Source organism: Tachyglossus aculeatus, chromosome X1 (genome assembly GCF_015852505.1).
Source record: "Tachyglossus aculeatus isolate mTacAcu1 chromosome X1, mTacAcu1.pri, whole genome shotgun sequence".
Taxonomy (NCBI): domain Eukaryota; kingdom Metazoa; phylum Chordata; class Mammalia; order Monotremata; family Tachyglossidae; genus Tachyglossus; species Tachyglossus aculeatus.
This window is the reverse complement of record NC_052101.1, coordinates 110,597,438-110,617,413: the sequence shown is the minus strand read 5'-3', so window position 1 is coordinate 110,617,413 and position 19,976 is coordinate 110,597,438. Positions and strand designations below refer to the sequence as shown.

General features: G+C 55.5%; 1 protein-coding gene across 1 annotated transcript in view; it reads left to right on the top strand.

The window, feature by feature from the left end:
• The first annotated feature begins 3,563 nt into the window (after window positions 1–3,563).
• Window positions 3,564–19,976, top strand: part of ADAMTS10 (ADAM metallopeptidase with thrombospondin type 1 motif 10) — a 29,348-nt gene continuing 12,935 nt past the window's right edge. Inside the window, exons 1-11 of the mRNA XM_038740173.1 lie at window positions 3,564–3,790; window positions 11,584–11,898; window positions 12,404–12,756; window positions 14,124–14,277; window positions 14,729–14,946; window positions 15,899–15,982; window positions 16,893–17,038; window positions 17,779–17,822; window positions 18,050–18,155; window positions 18,319–18,465; window positions 19,552–19,693. Of these exons, the coding sequence (XP_038596101.1) occupies window positions 11,811–11,898; window positions 12,404–12,756; window positions 14,124–14,277; window positions 14,729–14,946; window positions 15,899–15,982; window positions 16,893–17,038; window positions 17,779–17,822; window positions 18,050–18,155; window positions 18,319–18,465; window positions 19,552–19,693 (1,482 nt within the window). The 5' untranslated portion in view covers window positions 3,564–3,790; window positions 11,584–11,810. The remainder of the gene's footprint in view (window positions 3,791–11,583; window positions 11,899–12,403; window positions 12,757–14,123; window positions 14,278–14,728; window positions 14,947–15,898; window positions 15,983–16,892; window positions 17,039–17,778; window positions 17,823–18,049; window positions 18,156–18,318; window positions 18,466–19,551; window positions 19,694–19,976) is intronic.

The window sequence follows — 19,976 nt, the reverse complement described above, 5'->3', positions numbered from 1 at the left end:
AATAGTTGTCACATTTGCCCTTTTGTTTCATGGGTCTTCTTCATGGGCTTCCTCTCCAAAAGAACTGTTCCTTTCTGGATTGCAGTGCTTCATTCTGGTCTGTCTGTGGCAGTGGTCTCCCAGATTTTAGCAGCCTTGCTGCATTGCCTGACGTTGTACCTTACTATGTCTTTAAAACATTCCGTCAGTTCCCCTGGCTTTCTGCCACCCCAATTCAGCTCACTGTACAGCAGCTGTTTGGGTATCCTACTGTCATCCATTCTGCTCATATGTCCCATCTGTCAAAGCTGTATCAAGATAAGCCTAGCAACTGGACAAAGGACCCTCAGGATCCCCAAATGTCCCTCTTTCAACCAAGACGTTAGAAATCCCTGGGACAGCAGAGGACCCAGTGCAGAATAGCCACCAAGAGCAGCAAGTGATTGTGGAAAGAACACCTTTTCTCCATCTGTTGCTTCCCTGCCTGCATGGCAGCTCTGCCCCTACCCCTGGCCAGATTTGAGCTGCAGTTGCCCCTGAGGGGTTGCTCTCCAAGGGTTTCCACTGGGGGAAAAATAGATATGACTCACTCTCTCTCTTGCCTGTCCCCCAAGAGCTTAAACCAGTACTCTGTACCCAATAGGCCTTAGTCAATCCCGGTGATGGTGATGATGATGGAAAATACACAAAAGGAATTTCCATCAGTGATATTGTGACTCTCAAAAGTCATGGAAACCTGTAACCTTGGAAACCACCTACACCATTCCCTGAGAACTAAGGGCCAAATCTGCTCCTGTCTCAGTAATGGAGCTGATTCCTGCCTTCCTCCCCCACCCACAACTTCCCACTTCTTCCCCAGTACCACCACTATCACTTGAGAGTCTGCTAGAGCCCTTCTCATAACTTCCTGAGAAGGTTTTCAGTTTTAATGGGCTGGATAGTACAATATGGTTTTCAGTTTGTCTGTCCCTTGTCTGGTTCCAATTGCTTCTATGGCCAGATTTTAATCTTTGGTGCCAAGACTCCCTCTCCTGGGACACTGACCCAGGAGGGGACTGCAAGGGCTCTGGAGCAAGAGGTGGATTCAGGGCCCTCGCCCGAGAAATGTGCTAAGATCAAATCTGGATCTTGAAAGACACTGTAGTTAATGGGTGTGGGGAGAGGAGCCAGAGAAGGAGTCAGAGAAGCTGGGCTGAGAGATGGAGGAGAACCAGGAAAGTCCAGTGCAGTGTCCTGGAAGCTGAGCCCAGGAAGAGACTCATGGAGGTGAAGGAGGTCAGGAGAATCATAAGGCCAAAGGCGGGCCCTAGAGGATGAAAACCATGAAGAAGCCATTGGAATCATCCCAGAGTTTGATTGATTACCTTCAGCAACCCTGTAAATCAGATGGTGGGCAATTGAAAGGTGTGTTAAGGAGGAAATGGAGGTAGTGTGTCTTCTCTTGTCTTATGTGTCTTACGTCTTCTGTCTTGTCTTGAGAAGCAGCACGGCTTAGTGGAAAGATCACGGGCTTGGGAGTCAGAGGTCATGAGTTCTAATCCCAGCTCCGCCACTTATAGGCTGTGTGACTTTGGGCAAGTCACTTAACTTCTCTGTGCCTCAGTTACCTCATCGGTAAAATGGGGATTATGACTGTGAGCCCCACGTGTTAGTACAGTGCTCTGCACACAGTAAGCGCTCAATAAATATGATTGAATGAATGAATGAATTACCTCGTATCTTCCCCAGCGCTTAGAACAGTGCTTGGCACATAGTAAGCGCTTAACAAATACTATCATTATTATTATGCCGTCAAGTCGTTTCTGACCTATAGCGACACCACGGACACATCTCTCCCATAACGCCCCGCTCTCCATCTGCAATTGTTCTGGTAGCGTATCCATGGAGTTTTCTCGGTAAAAATACAGAAGCGGTTTACCATTGCCGCCTTTCATACAGTAAACTTGAGTCTCCACCCTCGACTCTCTCCCGTGCCGCTGTTGCCTAGCAAGGGTGAACTTTGACTTGTAGCAGATTGCCTTCCACTCACTAGCCACTGCCCAAGCTAGGAATGGAATGGATAGGCCTCTGTTTGACTCTCTCTCCCATAGTGCTTAGAACAGTGCTCTGCATGTAGCAAGCGCTTAACAAATCCCTTTCCTCTCCATCCATACCGCTACCCTGCTCGTTCAAGCTCTCATCCTATCCCATCTGGACTACTGCATCAGCCTTCTCTCTGATCTCCCATCCTCGTGTCTCTCCCCACTTCAATCCATACTTCATGCTGCTGCCCGGATTGTCTTTGTCCAGAAACGCTCTGGGCATGTTACTCCCCTCCTCAAAAATCTCCAGTGGCTACCAATCAATCTGTGCATCAGGCAGAAACTCCTCACCCTGGGCTTCAAGGCTCTCCATCACCTCGGCCCCTCCTACCTCACCTCCCTTCTCTCCTTCTACAGCCCACCCCGCACCCTCCGCTCCTCTGCCGCTAATCTCCTCACCGTACCTCATTCTCGCCTGTCCCGCCATCGACCCCCGGCCCACATCATCCCCCGGGCCTGGAATGCCCTCCCTCTGCCCATCTGCCAAACTAGCTCTCTTCCTCCCTTCAAGGCCCTACTGAGAGCTCACCTCCTCCAGGAGGCCTTCCCAGACTGAGCCCCTTCCTTCCTCTCCCCCTCGTCCCCCTCTCCATCCCCCTCATCTTACCTCCTTCCCTTCCCCACAGCACCTGTATATATGTATATATGTTTGTACATATTTATTACTCTATTTTACTTGTACATACCTATTCTATTTATTTTATTTTGTTAGTATGTTTGGTTTTGTTCTCTGTCTCCCCCTTTTAGACTGTGAGCCCACTGTTGGGCAGGGACTGTCTCTATATGTTGCCAACTTGTACTTCCCAAGCGCTTAGTACAGTGCTCTGCACACAGTAAGCGCTCAATAAATACGATTGATTGATTGATTGATTGATATTATTATTATAGCCGAGACTGGTAGAGTCCTGGAAACTCTCCAGATACAACCCTGAGAGGGGAGGTAGTGTGTATCTATGGCAAATTGGAGGGATTGGATGAAGGCAGAGGCAAACTGGAGAAGCAAACTGGGTGTAAGCTCGTTGTGGGCAGGGAATGTGTCCATTTATTGTTATTTTGTACTCTCCCAAGCACTTAGTACAGTGCTCTGCACACAGTAAATGCTCAATAAATATAATTGAATGAAAGAAGGTTCATAGATCAGTGGGCATAAAAGTTCACAGCTGGGACTGGGTATGTGATTTTAGATGTGGAGAGAGGAAGCTTGGATTTAAGTTCTCCTCTAAAGTGTGACCAGGTTGCTCCAGAAGGCTAACCTGCCTCTGGAGATCCCTAAGGAATGCCACTGTCTGGCCTTTTGCAATGACAAACCAGGGCCGCTGGATTCTGTAGACAAGCCATCCAGCTTCAGTGGTGAGGTCGGAGAGTGGGGCGGGGTTTTTCTGGCTGCGTGGGGTTTGGGTTTTTTTTTTATAACCCTGGCAAAATTCCTCTGCAAGTTCGCTCTCTCTCTCTCTCTCTCTCTCTCTCTCTCTCTCTCTCTGTGTGTGTGTGTGTGTGTGTGTGTGTGTGTGTGTCTCGCCTTCTGCATCCACGGTGCCCTGAAGCCTTTCTGTGATTACAGCTAGCTCCCTTCCCTTCTTTTCCCTTCCTGATTCCAGTGCTCACGGTGGGATTTCTGCCTGGGCAAGAGAAGGAGCCCCTCCAACCTGGAAGAGCTCTGACCACCCCCGCAGACACTTCCCCGGCCAGAGGAGAAGCTTAGAAAAGCTCCCGAAGAAACTGGAGAGGAGGTAAAGCGTTTCCGTCCAGGCTGCTGGGGTTTCAGACGGTCGATTGTCCAGCTTGTGCCATCGGGGTGCTTGGCTGGGTGACACCAACAGAAATGACTCGGTTGAAGCCTCGGCTTAGAAATCCTGGAGGGGGAGGCGGGAGAAGAGTGGCTTTGGTGCTTCCATATTCCTCCCCGAGCACCAAGAACAAGGGCTGTAGCTCCCACATTCCGATTTCCATTAAAATCCAGGTTTGTGCTACAGCTGCAGCCTGCAGGAAATGGAGAGAAAGAAAGAGAGAGAGAGAGAGACTATAGCCGCAGCCTGCAGGAAATGGAAAGAGGGAGACAGAAAAAAGAGAGAGACAGAGAGAGGAAAAAGGAGGGAGAGAGAGAAAAGAAGAGTCCCCCCTCCCCCCCACCAGTCTTGTCTGACTTCGTTAGAAAATATGAGTCGAGCCCGCCGCCCTCGGATTGTTTGGAAATCTCGTGGAGACGTTAATTACCCTTATCCGAAACTGTAATCCAGGGCCTCCCAATTATATGTTCTTTGCTGCCCCCATTCCTGTAAATATAAACACGGTGAGGCGAGGCCGGCCCTCGCGCGTCTGGCCCGCCCCGGAGCTGCCCTCTTCAGCACGAATGGGGACCGTTTGCCCCGAGACGGTCGTGGGGAACGGGGAGCTCTGAGGTCTTGGGCCAGCTTGGGGGCTTTGGATCTGATTTTGAAAAAGTTGGGCTTCAGGCGTGCCTTTCCCCCATTCTGTCGCCTCCCCCACCCCCCCAGCACATGATTTTCAACATCAAAGCCGGCCCTGGGGCGGGCTTCGGGCAAACGGGCAGATTAGCTCATTAGGCTGGAGGAAGCTGGACTATAAATAGAAAAGAAAAGAAAAGAAAAGAAAAGAGCCTGAGCTCGCCCTGGCAAAGGGAGAGCCGCCCAAGGGGTAGCAGGGCAGCCGAGCAGCCATCTGGGGTCGGCGGGGGGGCTCCACACCCGGGACCTTGTGGGGGAGGCAATGATGATGGCCTGAAAACCTGGAGGAAAGAAAGGGGGTTAAAGCCTTGAAGGACAGAGTGAGTCCAGCCCCGGAGAGGGTTCCTTGACCCTTCCATCGGAGGCGAGGTGGACATTTAGAATGCCCCCACAAGCCTGGGATTTTCCAGGATTTCGACTCTGCCCTGTACTAGCCCCTGAGGCCTCTTCTGGGTGGCACTGTCACGCTGGAGATACCTTAACTGTGGGGCAGGCACCCAGTTAAGCAGTGACCTAGGTCAGGGGAGGAGCTCCGCATGGGGAGTCGGCAATTGAGAGTTCTGTCCACCACAAGGCTCGTGGTGGCAGGGAAGAAGGGAAAGGGAGGGGCCCAAAAAGATAGTTTTCGGGGCAGAACTTTGCTGCTTCCTTCCCGAAGTTCAAGCTCCTCCCAGGAAGGCCCCGTTGTTGCCGGTTTCCGAGCATTGGACCCAAATGTTTCCCTTGGCCCTGTTTCTTCCCAGCACACTCCGACTCTCCCTCCGCACCCCCCTTCCACCCTTGGGAACACCCAATCCGTCAGCTTGGTCCTCTCCTTCCTTGGGGTCACTTCCTCTTGCTCCTTACTCTGCACTCAGTTCAGCCTGTCCCTGCAGGACTCTGGTGATCAGAGTCAGAGGGCAATAGGTCCTTTAGGGTCACTCAGGCCAGCCCCCGGCCTTTGCCACCAGTTCATAGGCATTGGAGGAGGGGAAACTGAGGAATCAAGGGAGGAGGCAATGTGCCTAAGGATCACTCGAATTGGGTAAAGGACCTAGGGGTCCTGGCTTTCCATATAGGAGAGAGGCCTGGGCACGAAGTTGGATTTGAGACAAGTTCAATTTGTTTCTCTGGAGGTGGGTGGAGGGGGGGGGGAGGGAGAGGTTCAGCTCTGAGTCAAAGGGGGAGAACCACTGCTCAGTTTCATCCACAACCCAGAATTCAAACCTTCCTGAGAAATCATTTCCCCTTCACCTTCCCCCCAGGCATAAATTCTTTCCAGGTTCCAGATGTCAACCCAACCTCAATCCTAAATATTGCCTGGACAGGGGAAAACCTCAAAGCAGAAACCTAATACCAATCATTTAGGACCAAATTTGATCGTTCAACTTAAAACCCAAGCTTCCATATGAAATCCCAGACTCCCCCTTGAAGTCTTCAGACTTTGGCCAAAAGCTACTTTGAAGTGGTGGCTTGGGGTGTGTTGGGGTGTGTTGGGGGGTGGTGGTGGTGGGGGAAGTGTTTTGTTTGGTTTTACAACTGCATAAATTATTTCCTGAGGAAAGCACCCTAGCAGAATGCAAACTGGTTTCCTAAGAACTCCAACAGACAAAGGAACTAAGCAGATTTAGCCACCTAGGCTATAGCAAGCAGCAAGTTCATCCTGTAAATATGCCAAAGCCACATCAGCAGCTTCTGACATCATCGGGGCAGGCAGCAGGGGCTGGGGCCTTATCAGCCAGAGGAAACCAGGGGAAATGCACATTCTCTGTGCTCTTTCCATTCACCCAGGGTCTGGCTGGGACTGCAGACCTTGGCCCATAAGCAGGCTCAGCTCCTAAGGGCTCCACCTTGGATTTAGAGATGTCAGGCACAGACTGTTCAAGGGAGGATCCCAGGGGCTCTAGCTGCAAGCTCAGGATCCTTATTGAGGTCCCTGGCAGCTGGTCCAGCCCAGGGGAGAAGCACTGAGCTAGCTAGATGTGCTAAACTGGTTAATTGCTAATTTACATATTATGTGGCAGACACTTTGATTCTGGTTTTTATGGCTGAGTGCATTGGAGACTTCCCAGATCCTGAAAAGAAGCGTGGACTAAGCCAACCTCTGGGTTCTGACTCAGTGACCTATATGTTGCCAACTTGTACTTCCCAAGCGCTTAGTACAGTGCTCTGCACACAGTAAGCACTCAATAAATACGATTGAATGAATGAATGAATGACCTCAGCTTTGATGGCTGCCCACCCTGCTGGATCCTTAGGGTGGGGGGCCCAACCCACCTGGGACCTCCTCAGGTTGCAAAACATGTGGGCCCTTGGGGTGTGATCCAGGGAGTCTTCATGTTGGAAGCACAGGGAGCAGGGAGGGGGGCAGAGGAAAGGAGGGTGTGAAGGCAGGACTGTGTTCCAAGAAAGGCCTAATTCTGGATCAGTCAGAGCCCGGGTGACTGGTACGGTCTCTGGGCTTGGCACGGTGCCTAAGAGGGCAGAGAATGGGAGGACTGGGGCACCATAGATGGAGGCAGGAGGCAGGGGCCGGAGGAGCTTCTCCCCACGTTGGAGTTTGGGACCCATTCAGTGGATCAGTAGCAGCAAAAGAACCCACTGACTATCCCAAGGGCCATTACAGCTGCCTGAGTGCCCAGCAACCAATCACAAAGATTGCAAATTGGCCCACACGCCCAAACTGAAGACCACACATTCACTCATCCATAGTCACCCACACACATACACATTGACTTACAGTTACACACACAGGCACATGCGCACACACACAGAAACATACACATCAACTCTCATTTGCACAAAGACACACATTCACCCAAGCTGACAGTCCTGTGCTTACCACACACAAACTCACAGAGTGAGCAGAGCTTAGAGAAAAACCCCTTCCCCACCAGGAACCCACAGAGATGCATGTAGCAGAGAGAAGGAAGAAGTGTCCCCACTCATGTCTCTCACTGCCTTTCCCCATATTCCAGTGGCATCCACTATTTCCTCTCCAACCAGGCCAGCCCCGGAGAGCCAACAGCTGTGTGGTGGCCAGGGGCCAGCTTGGATCACTAGCCAGCTCCAGCTTCAGACCATTGCATAAACCCCTTAGGCCACGTTGCTGGCTGGCTCCCAATTCACCCCATTAAAGGTCCAGCCTCCTTCTGGGGGCAGAGAACCAGAGAGGGATCCCCTGGAGCAGTCTGGGGAGGCTGCTTCAGGACCTCACTCCAGACTTCTGAGGGTCTGCTTTGACCACGAGGCTGAGGCCAGGGGCTGTCCGAAGAGTTACCAAGCCTCGAGGGGCTTCAGGGACGTGTCTGGTGGAGCCATGAGATAGGGCTCACTCACTAGGACTGGCAGCTACAAAGACTGACTCTCAGGTCAATGGGAAGTGGAGGGGAGGGAGGGGAGCCGGAGAGTGAGGGCAGTGGCTGGAGGCCCTACTCTGTGGGGAAGTGGCTGGCAGGCCAGTGGAGCAAGCAAGGGGCAGAGAAGTTTCCCTGCTCTGTTTTGCCCAAATTTTGGTCCCTCCCTGCTGACTCCTGTCCCAGGCCACCCAGGCCTAACCACTACCAGCCCAGCCAATTGCCTCTGGGCTGTGCCCAGAGGGCCCCAAGCCCCACCCAGCTCTTCAGCCAAATAAGCCACAGCCTAAGGAGCATTTAATTTGGTGGGGTGGGGAGGGGGGAAAGGAGCACTTTGTCTGTCCCAGGGAACAGACAACCAGAGAGGGCATGTGATACTGCCTCCCTTAGGGCCCTGCCATTTCAGGCTACCCTCTGGCTGGGCCAGGATCCTTCCATCAGGGTTGGCTGGATCACAGACTCCCCGAAGATCCTCTATGGGAATTGGGCCCTGGGGATCCAGACTGAGGCTGGGAGACCTGGCAGTCCAGTTCCAGCCCTGTCCCCAACCCTGACCCCAGTTCTGGCTGCTCCTGCCCCTGTGATTCCTCTCTGCTCTCACAGCTAGATCAGACCTTGCCAAATATCTAGCCTCGGGGGCAACATCCCTCCCAACCTCAGCATTCCTCCTGCTGCCACTTCCCACCCCCACCTCACAAACTTCTCACTGCCATGAAGGTGGGGCCAGACCAGTGTCCACTTCTCATTGCTATGTTGTGGGGAGAGTGGGCGGAGAGGGGATGAGTGTGGAGCAGTGTCCACTTATTATTGTCAACACAGCCTACCCCTCAGCATGCCCCAGCAGGCCTTGCTCCCACCGCTCCAGCTCCTCAACATGATCCCCACCACCCCAGTGCTAGCTAAGCCCTGATGGTAGGAAAGGAAGTTGCTTAAGTAACTGACTAGAGGTGGGAGCCATGAAGGTGCAGTCCCATTGTCTGCATTCCACGCCCCTCTACCATGCCCCACAACAGGCAGACCTCCTTCCCCAGTCTGGACTAGACCAGACCCAAACCCACTGGCATCAGCTGGAGCCAGACCAGTCTCAGGAATGGAGTGGGTTGAATGGCCTTCCAGCGTGGTCATTTCAACTTCTTGGTTGGCAGCATCTGAGTAGGGATCAACTTCTTGGTTGGCAGCATCTGAGTAGGGATCAGAGTGTTCTCGCATCCCTGGTTGGGCCAGAACAGTCCCTTTCAGGGCTCATCTAGCCCCCTTGTTGTCTCACTGCAGCATTAGACCTGCTCCTGCCTTTCTCAGTGCCTCAGTTTCCCCCTCCATCAAGTGGAGCCAGCCTCAAGCCTGCCCCGTCCCAGGGGCTAGGAGACAGCATAGGGAGGCCCACTGGGGACCCAGCACCAGGGCTGGACTCTGGAAGCAGCTTTGAAGTTGCCATTAGTGCTCAGTCTCTTGCCTGTTAAATCTGGTGGGGTTGTCGGGGAACCCTGGCCCGGGCAGCTGGTCTTGGCTTCCTCACTGGTGTCTCTTTGGCCGGGCTCAGCCCCTTCCCTCAGTTCGGCACCTAGAAGAGCCCCGTGGGGGCCAGACCTGGGACAGTCTGCTTCCTATTACCTTCGCACACAGCGGCCTTTGCGCCAGGAAAGCAGCTTTCAGGGAATTCTGTCTGCCAACCTGTCGGGAAAATTAGGACCAGTTGTCATCTGGTTTTCCTTTCTTCCTCCCTCTCCCACATTTCCCCTCTCTCCTCTGTCTCTGGCTTCCGGCTCCGTTGTCCCCTCACAGCTGGCTTTGCCTCGGTGGGGGAGGGGAGCCTCGGTGGGGGAAAGAGGGACCAGCCAGAGACTCCAGGTCCCGACCCCAAGGCCGGGTGCCTGCCCAGACACCGCCGGGCGACTCGACTCTGCACGGCTCTCCAGCTCGGCCAGCCAAGCAACGGCACATTCCTGGGGAGGGAGCTGGTCAGAACTGGCCCAAGCAAGGCCAGCACGAGAGCCTCCTCCCTTCTCTCTGTCCCTCCCTCCTTCTTCCCCTTTTCCTTCCCTCCTCCCCTCCCTCCCTCCTTCCTTCTGCTTGCCAGGCCTCCGGCTGACCTATGACCCATGACCTGTGACCCGGACCCAGGGAGGCACCAGCTGCTCTAAATCATCAGTAGGAGCCTGAGAGCCTGGGGCCTTTGTGGCCAAAATATCTCCTACCCCTTACCCTCCTCCTCATGCCCCTCCGTGCCTTTCCCTCCCCTCCTTTCCCTCCATCTGTTCTCCCTTCTTTCCCCAGGAACTCTCTTCATTCCCCTCCCCTCTCCTTCCCCCTCCTTCCCTTTCCCTCTTCTCTCTCCCCCAAAATCTCCTTTCAGTCAATCAATCGATCAATTAATTAATCAGTCCCCTCCTCATCCCTCCCCTCTGCTTCTAGAAACCTAGGTTTCTATGGCTGTGTCATGGTCCACAAGCCCCTGCCCTTTTTCTGCCACAGTAGCCAACTGACTTCTGACTCTCCCTGCCCTAGGGGGCTCTTGGAGATGGCAGCCTCCCACCCCCCATTCTAGACTGTGAGCCCGTTGTTGGGTAGGGACAGTCTCTATAAGTTGCCGATTTGTACTTCCCAAGCACTTAGTACAGTGCTCTGCACACAGTAAGCGCTCAATAAATACGATTGAATGAGTGAATGAATGAATTATCCAGGAGGGGTAACTGGGAGTAAATGAGGACACTGGGCCCATTTGAGTCAAGCACCGGGGCACAGGGGAGCCCCAAGAAACTGCGACAGCTTCAAGGAAGCTGCTTAGCCAGCTGAAAAACAAGCAAGTGGAGCTGTGTGGAGCCCAGGGGGAGCGGCCAGGGCCAGGAAGTGCTGGGAGCAGAGCTTGGCTGTCTGACAGGGTCTTGGGGCTGGAATCCTAACAGCTCCAGAGTTTTGGAAAGTGGTGACTTAGGGTGAGGGGGATGGGGCCAGGCAGCGCCTGCCCGGCTACAGCTGGAGGGGACTTTCTGCTCCTGGGGTGGGGGTGGGTGTGGATGATGACGGGAGGAGATGGAGGAGACAGAGAGAGGAAAGGGAGGGGAAGGGGAAAGGAGAAAAGGAAGTGGAGGAAAAGGGAAAGAGATGGGATAGAAGAGAGGAGGTGCCAGTAGGCCCCAGGAGGGTCTTCTCCATAGCATGCTCCTGACGGACCTGATTCCTAAGAGCCAAGCCCCCACTCTTCTGAGACCCTGTCTGGGCCTGAGGTGCCTAGGCCCCTTGGGTGACACCTGGCATGGTTCCCACGCAGCCAATGATGCAAGGAAAGCCCTAGCTAGCACTCCTAGGTCATAGTGCCCGGCCTCCTCCCTCCCCTGCAGCACATGGTGCTTCTGGTCAATATCGGGGAGAGGGAGGAGGGGGCTTCCTCAGAGGAGTGGGAGCGCCAACAGAAGCTCCCTCCCCACCTCTTCTTCCTTCCCCTTCCCTCCCTTCATCTCTCCTTCCTTTCCTCCATCCATCCGTCCCTTCTTCCCTCCATCCATCCTTCTTTTCCCCCTGCCTCCATCCCTCCCTCCCATCCTTTCTCCCTCCACCCCTCTCTCCCTCCCTCCTTGGGGCTCTGGACTTTCCTTCAGCATGTCTCTCCCCCTCCTCTAGCTTCTCTGCCTCTCTCTGTGGGTCTCTGTCACTCTCACTCTCTCCCACTCTCTCTCACTCTCTCTCTCTTTCTCTCTCTCTCTCTCTCTTGCCTCCACCCCACAGGAGACATGTGGTCTGAGAGCTGGGCCTCCGCATAGCTCTCCCTGGATCCTTCTGCCCAGGCCGGCAAGACCCCAGAGGCCCAGCCTGCACCTGGCTCTCATGCCTGCGAGGGAGGCTGTGTGCTGGCCGTGAGCCAGGGTGGGGTGCAGGAGAGAAATGTGGGCTCGGGTCCTCGCGGACTGGCACACTGCTCCCTACTCCCCACTCCCAGCCCCACAGCCGTTGCCATGGCAATTGCCTGCAGGCTCCTGAGTTGGGCCCTGGCCTTCTCTCTCAGTCTCCCCAGCCAGCCTGCCTCCGCCTTCCAATCACAAGGTAGGGAGTTGCCCCGACTTGGTGGGGGGGACAGAGTCCAGGAGTCTCCCACTTGGGGGGAAGGGGACACATCCACTGGCCTGGGGTTTCTGCACCCCAGGATCCAGGCTGTTCTGCCCTGCCTAGGCGGAAGGGGCAATGAGGGTGTCGGGGCAGGAGGCAGTGGCAGCCAGGCAAGCCGCTTCCAACTCCCAGGCCCAGAAAAGCCTTGGGAGACCCCGAGGGTTGGGCTGCAAAATGGAACCTCCTGGTGGGGACAGGAGGGAGGTGAGGGGGGGTTGGGGGGGAGGGCCAGCAGGGCGATTCTGCTCCCTGGCTTTGTGGGTCCAGCCCCAACCTGCCAAGCAGCCCACCTGCTTGTTTCTAGGGCTCCTCCTGGGCCTCCCAAGACAAGCTGACCCTCTGTACATACATAGGCCTCCGTTTCCCCTCTACCCCCACCCCCGAGGGTCCCAAAGCAGAAGTGGACATCAGTGCCCCATGGCGGTTTGCTTTGCCCTCGCAGAAGAGTTTCTCTCCAGCCTCAAGAGCTATGAGATCACCTTCCCCGTCCGTGTAGACCACAATGGAGCCTTCCTGGACTTTGCGCCTCCTCAGCGGCAGCGACGCAGCCTGGGGACTCGGCCCCCTGAGCCAGCAGAGCCACGAGTCTTCTACAAGGTGGAGGCCCTGCACACCCGCTTCCTGCTCAACCTGACACTCACCTCCCACCTGCTGGCCGATCACTTTTCCGTCGAGTATTGGAAGCGGGACGGGTTGGACTGGCGCCACCACATCCGCCAGGAGTGCCTCTATGCTGGGCACCTGCAGGGCCAGCGGCTTAGTTCCAAAGTGGCCATCAGCAATTGCCACGGGCTGGTGAGCCAGAGCCGGCGAAGGGGTGGGGAAGGAGGCCCATGTGGCAGGGCTGCTGGGGAGCTGGGCTAGGCAGGAGGGAGAGAGGGCCCCTTGTGAAAAAATGATCCTGCAGTTGGTGAGGCAGGGCCAACTGAACTCCAGGAACCTGCTTGAATGAGTCAGGATCCCTCCCCTGTGCAAGGGGCACCTGCCTGCCCAGTTACTTGGTAGGGTGTCAAGTGGAGGGCCTTAAGTTCTCATTCTCAATTTCTTCCCCTAGACACACACCCTCCCCACCAAACCCGCCATCACCACCACTCCAGCCCCCAAACTCCCCTCTGAGTTGGGCCCAGGATCCCCCTCACGCCCAATTCATCAGTGGTATGTGCAGAGCACTGTACTAAGTTCCTGGACCAGACCAGAGCTCCTTTTCTGGGGAGGCCAGGAAGCCAGGGCTTTTTTTTCTTCCACAGTCCAGAAATAATAAATAATAATAATGATGGCATTTGTTAAGCGCTTACTATGTGCAAAGCACTGTTCTAAGCGCTGGGGGGATACAAGGTCATCAGGTTGTCCCATGTGGGGCTCACAGTCTTAAGCCCCATTTTCCAGATGAGGTAACTGAGGCTCAGAGACGTGAAGTGACTTGCCCAAGGTCACACAGCAGTCATGTGGCAGAGCCAGGATTCGAACCCATGACCCCTGACTCCAAAGCCCGGGCCCTTTCCACTGAGCCACACTGCTTCTCTGGCCTCCAGCCAGTTCTCTGCCTAACCCCCAGCCCCCGACCCCAACTCCCACCCCTTCACACTACTCCCCTTGTTCTGGGGAAAGAGTTCTGCCAGCAACAACCCAGAGGAAGAAGTACTCCACTCTGAGTGGGACAGGAACAGTGTCCTGGGCACACCTTCCCACATGTACTCAGTCTTCCACGTGAATCCTCATATACACATGCACACACACACACACACACACACACACACACACATACACACACACACACACACACGCGTAACATACTCCCTCCCACATTGTCACACAGGCACATACTCAGCGTGACACCCACACATTCCCAGACACCCCCCTCAAACCTCCAGACGCCCTTACAGACTTACAGACAAAAACTCACTAACACCCTCCCCCTCAACAAAACTCACACTCACAGACACTCATGGGCCATTGAGACTCACCCAGACTTCCCCATAGGCACCTTCAACCCGGACTCCCACTGACAAATGCACCCGTCCCCCACCCCGGTACTCCCAGATGCCAGCCTGGCGGCCCATGTGGACAGCGGTGGGGGTAGGGAGAGAGGGTGGAAGTCGGTATGGTGGTCTGGACAGGCAGGGGCCCAGTCCACGGGGGCTCTGACACACCCTATTTCCCAGCACGGCCTGATCGTGGCAGATGAAGAGGAGTACTTCATCGAGCCCTTGAATGGCAGAGGCTCCGGTGTTCCCGAAGGAGAGGGCAGCCCTCATGTAGTGTACAAGCGCTCATCCCTGCAGCGCCCCCACCTGGATGCTGCCTGTGGAGTGCTAGGTACCACCCACCCAGCCCACCTGAGATCCCTGCCCCACCAGTGGCATTCCTTAAGGGCCCTCTCCCTCGGCTGCTCACCCCCTTTCCCCTTCCTACCCACCCCCCCAACCCCATCTCGTCCCCCTCGCTGATGCTGAGCTCTCCCCTTCCAGAGCCATTGTGATTTTTAACAGAGATAGGGAGGCTAGTTGGGAGGGTTGGGGGGTGGTTGACGAGAGGCCTTAGAAATGGGATCGGGGCAGCAAGGAGGAGGAACCGCAGGGCTGGGGAGGCCCAAGAGAGAAACGCAGCAGAAGCCTTGGCTGGAAGAGAGAGCAGGAACCGCTGTCCCTCTCCTCAGGGGCCAGCAGTCTTCAGGTTCCCTTCCCTCTCCCTCTCCCCATCCCACCCCATCGCCCCCCAGCCCCCGCGATGGTGGGACATCCCAGCCAGTCTTTCGGCCTCCTTGCAGACGAGAAGCCCTGGAAGGGGAGGCCCTGGTGGCTGCGCCCCTTGAAGACGGCACCCACCAAACCCTTGGGCAACCAGACGCAGCGGGGCCAGCTAGCCCTGAAACGCTCAGTGAGCCAGGAGCGTTATGTGGAGACCTTGGTGGTGGCCGACAGGATGATGGTGGCTTACCATGGGCGGCGTGATGTCGAGCAGTATGTCCTGGCCATCATGAATATTGTAAGGGTCACCCCCTGCCCACGGAATTGGGGGCGGGAGGGACCCAGGAACAAGATAGTAGAGAGCCCCATCTGGGCCAATGGAAAAGAGGCCCAGGCAGTGGAATTGGGCCAAGTGGTAAGGGCGGGAGGGGAGGGGGAAAGGCTGGAGGGAGGGAGGAGGGAGGTGCCTAGTCAGTGTTCCAAGGAGACTCACACACACACACAGATAACTGCAGTCACACCCATCACCTTCCCAGGGTCTCGCCAGGACACTCCACACATCCACAATTACCACCCACACACGGGCACCCCCAGAGACCCAGAGAAAAGGAGAGTGGTGTACACCCCCAGACCAAGAGATGGGTCACCCAAAGTCACCCATTATTATTATCGTATTTGTTAAGCATTTACTATGTGTAAAGTTCTGTCTTAAGCGCTAGGGTAGGTACAGATTGATCATCATCATCAATCGTATTTATTGAGCGCTTACTATGTGCAGAGCACGGTACTAAGCGCTTGGGAAGTACAAATTGGCAACATATAGAGACAGTCCCTACCCAACAGTGGGCTCACAGTCTAAAAGTGGGCTCACAGTCTAAGATCCGGTCAGACAGTCCCTGTACCACATGGGACTCACAGTCTAAGTTGGAAGGAGAGCAGGCATTGAATCCCCATTTCACAGATGAGGAAATTGAGGGACAGAGAAGTGAAGTGACTTGTCCAAGGTCACACAGCAATCAGGTGTCAGAGCCAGAACTAGAACCCAGGTCCTCTGATTCCCAGGCCCTTGCTCTTCCTACCAGGCCTCACTACTCCTATGGAGGCAGAGTGAGCCAAACACAAGAAGCGCAAAGCTCAGGGTGCCAGCTCCCTCTAGGTCACCCACTATAACCCACACTGGCTGACTCTGCCCAGGTCCTGGGGACCGAATTCATTGTAAAACTGCCTTTTTCTTGTTTTCTGGAGGTCAGGTTGCCAAACTTTTCCAGGACTCAAGTCTGGGGAACATAGTTAACATCCTGGTGACCCGACTGATCCTGCTCACGGAGGACCAGGTGAGAGGCCCGGGTGATGGGGGAAGCCAAGGCCCCCCGAGGCTACCCAGACCCCTGAGCCTCTTCAGACTCTCTTGGGCTCTCCTCTGAGCCCAAACTCCCTGGCCCCTCCAACTCCTTGCCTCCCAAGGCCCACAGCCCCTCAGCAAAACTGCCATCCTCAACAAAAAGGGACTGAACTGGGAGCTCAAAAAGAACATATTCACGGGCACATTATTTCGGGAGATTTGCATGTTCTTCCTTTACTGTCAAGCAGCAGCCTCACCAATCTGGCTCTTCTCCCCCCAGGGTCTCCCCACCTCTGCCCCTTTCTTATTCCCTGTGCTCCCGGGCCCCAGCCCTTGCCCTCCTCCCCCATCCTCCATGTCCCCACATTGGACCCAGCCCTAGGTGGGTCCAGCCCTTCAGAGCTTCTCCCCAAGGGATGACTTGTTTCCTCCGGGGAAGCGCGGGCTGGCTGCCGGGTGACCTGCAGTGCAAGCCTGGCCCTACCCCTGGCTCCTCGGGTGACGTAAGAACATAAGCCCATCGGCAATGCCAGTCCCGGCCCAGCCGCCCAGCCCACCCGACCCAGGACTCGGCCTCCGGCGGCGGCACCGAGACCCTCGGAGGAACCGTGTGACGGTGACCCTCCTGGACCCCCCGTCCTCGTGGCTTGGGATGGACCTTCCAGCACTCATAGCTTACCCTCTGGTAAACCAGCATGGCCTCGCGTCCATGAGTCTCTCCAAAACCCCTCTTGAACCTGCTGTGATCTGGCCTGCACAGCTTCCTGCGAGTGTGAATGCCACATGTTTACTCCCTGCTGTGACCTTAGGCCCGGACCAAGGCTTCCAGCCACACCCTGTCCTCTCCCTGCCCTCAGCAGGAGGGGATACGCTGAGCCAACTGGCCTGTCCCCTCCTGTCAGCCCACTCTGGAGATAAACCATCACGCCGGCAAGTCCCTGGACAGTTTCTGCAAATGGCAGAAATCCATCGTGAACCGCAACGGCCACGGCAACGCCATCCCGGAGAACGGCATCGCCAACCATGACACCGCTGTGCTCATCACCCGGTGCGGGGCTGTAGGCGTGCAGAGCCAAGGGGAAATCTCATCCGGGTGGGGAGGGAATCTTGGGAGAAAATGTCATCCCATCTCAGGGATGGAGCAGGGGATGGGGAAGTCAGTCTGGAGATCCCTCAGTGATGGCTTGGGGCTGGGCAGTAGGGGAAAGGGGCTGTGACCAGAAACAGGGAGGGGCAAAGCCAGGAAGGGACAGCACAGTTCTAGATGGGCTCAAAGCCTGCCCGGCCCTCAAGCCTCTGGCCTGGGGACTTCCCGGCTTGGGGTGAGGAACGAAACCCCTGGAAACTCTCCTGATCTGTCCCTCTGGCCCAGATAGTCATACGTACCTCCTGACCTCCTGATGGATATCAGGGGCCAAGAAGACCTGTTCCCAAGGGCCCCAAGGCTCGCCCCCCACCACACACACACTCCCAACTCTCTCCTTTCATGCTGGTCCCAGCTGAGTTCCTGTTCCTGGGACAGGAGGTCATCACCCCCTCCCCCACATCTCTCCACTGAGGGTTGGGAGGCCAGGAAGAGGCCCAAGAAGCCCTTTAGAACAGGGCGAATGGTCTCCAAGTCGCTCTCCCAGGGGCTGGGGAAGGCACCGAAGAGAGAACAAAAAGGCCAAGAGACTGAGCGGGAGCCCAGTTTGGGATGGCACTGTCCCATGGGAGGCATCCCAGCAAACCTGGGAGACCCCTCCTGACCCCTCACCTGCCCCTCCCTCTCCCCTCCATTTCTTCCAGGTATGACATTTGCATCTACAAGAACAAGCCATGTGGCACCTTAGGTACAGTGGACTGGGGGCTCTGGGACGTAGGGCAGAGTTCCCATGCATGTAACCAGTGTGCTCTGAGCAGGTGTGGTCACCAGGGGCTTGCCAAGGGCAAGCCCAGGGACTGAGGACAGACCTGTCCTTTGGAGCTCACCACTCTCCATGGTGCCTTCTTGAGATGGGCGTATCTCCTCTCGACACCCCAAGGTCCATGTAACAGCAGTTTCCACCCTGTTTACCAGGCCTGGCCCCCGTCGGAGGCATGTGTGAGCGAGAGAGAAGCTGTAGCATCAACGAAGACATTGGCTTGGCCACAGCCTTCACCATTGCCCATGAGATCGGCCACACGTGAGTCCCACTGGCTAGGGTCCCCAGGACAGTGGGGAAGAAACCATGCTGGCTGCTTCTTTTAGGGAGGTTCCCCCAATTCAGTGTGGGGAGGGGGGTGGCAGGGGATGGTGGAAAGATTTGAACCTGTGGGCTGGATTGACCTGCCTGTGTCCTGTCCCAGGTTTGGCATGAACCATGATGGCGTGGGCAATGGCTGTGGTGCCCGTGGCCACGAGACAGCCAAGCTTATGGCTGCCCATATCACCATGAAAACCAACCCCTTTGTCTGGTCCAGCTGCAGTCGTGACTACATCACCAGCTTCCTGGAGTAAGTGCCTGCAATTCCTCATCTTCCCCACCTCTCCTACTCTCCCCCAATCCCGTACCTCCAGGAAAGCTGGGAATGAGGAGTGCAAATATTTGGCCATTTGGGAGCACAACCATCTTGGAACTGCCACATTAGATGTCACTCATCATATATCATAGTAATAACAACAACAATAATAATAGTGGTACTTAAGTGCTTACTATGTGCCAAGCACTGTACTAAGCACTGGGCTCAATAGATAATTGGGTTGGGCACAGTCCCTGTCCTACCTGGGGCTCGCAGTCCAAGTGGGAAGGAGAAGAGGTATTGAGTCTTCATCTTACAGAAGAGGAGGAAACTGAGGCCTGGAGAAGTTCAGAAACTTGCCCAAGGTCACACAGCAGGCAGAGGGAGGGGTCAGGATTAGAACCCTGGTCCCCTGACTCTCAGGCACAGGCTCTTTCCACGAAACAGCAGAGCCCTGACACATGCATCGGAGAAGCAGCGTGGCTCAGTGGAAAGAGCCCGGGCTTTGGAGTCAGAGGCCGTGGGTTCAAATCCCGGCTCCGCCACTTGTCAGTTGTGTGACTTTGGGTAAGTCACTTCACTTCTCTGGGCCTCAGTTCCCTCATCTGTAAAATGGGGATGAAGACTGTGAGCCCCTCGTGGGACAACCTGATTACCTTGTATCTACCCCAGCGCTTAGAACAGTGCTATGCACATAGTAAGCGCTTAACAAATACCAACATTATTATTATTATTTGAGTCCTCCCAAAGCTCTTGTCTAAAGAATGAGGTTGGTGATCTGGAGGTCAGAGATTCTAAGCCCCAGTGGACCTACATCCCCAAGACTCTAGATCCTATAGCTGTAGAAAAGGGTTGAATTGGGGCCTCTTGCCATTTGGAGAGAGAGGGCCAAGCTCTCTGGAGATTTCTCCCCTTCTGTCTCCCAACCACCCCTCAGGCATCCCCCAGAAAGAGCTAAGACCCCTCCCCCCAACCCTCACTGATAGCTGAGTTTCCCCAGAATCCGCTGCCCCAGGGGGCTTGCCATCCCTCAGCTCTTTCCCCTATCCTGACCTGTGCCCCCTCTCCCCTCCCTCCCAGCTCCGGCCTGGGGCTGTGCCTGAACAACGCGCCCCCCAAGCAGGACTTTGTGTACCCGACTATGGCCCCGGGCCAGGCCTACGACGCAGATGAGCAGTGCCGTTTCCAGTATGGAGTCAAATCTCGCCAGTGTAAATACGGGGTAGAGAGCCTTCCTGCTTTCCTCTCGGGGTCCTGGGTCAGGGAGGGTTGTGGGGGAAATCCAGGGAGCAGGGACTGGATCTGGGCTCCTGGGTCGGGAAGGGAGGGGTCCAGGGAATAGGGGCTGGACCTGGAGTCCTCCCTGCAAGACCCTCCTTGCAGTCCTGAGAGGGCTGGAGTCAGGATCTAGGGAAGTGAGTCAGGAAACCAAGGGCAGTGTAAGCCCCCTCTGAGACTTGCCACTCAAGTGGACTGTGAGCTGCCTGCCCAGACCAGCAGCCATC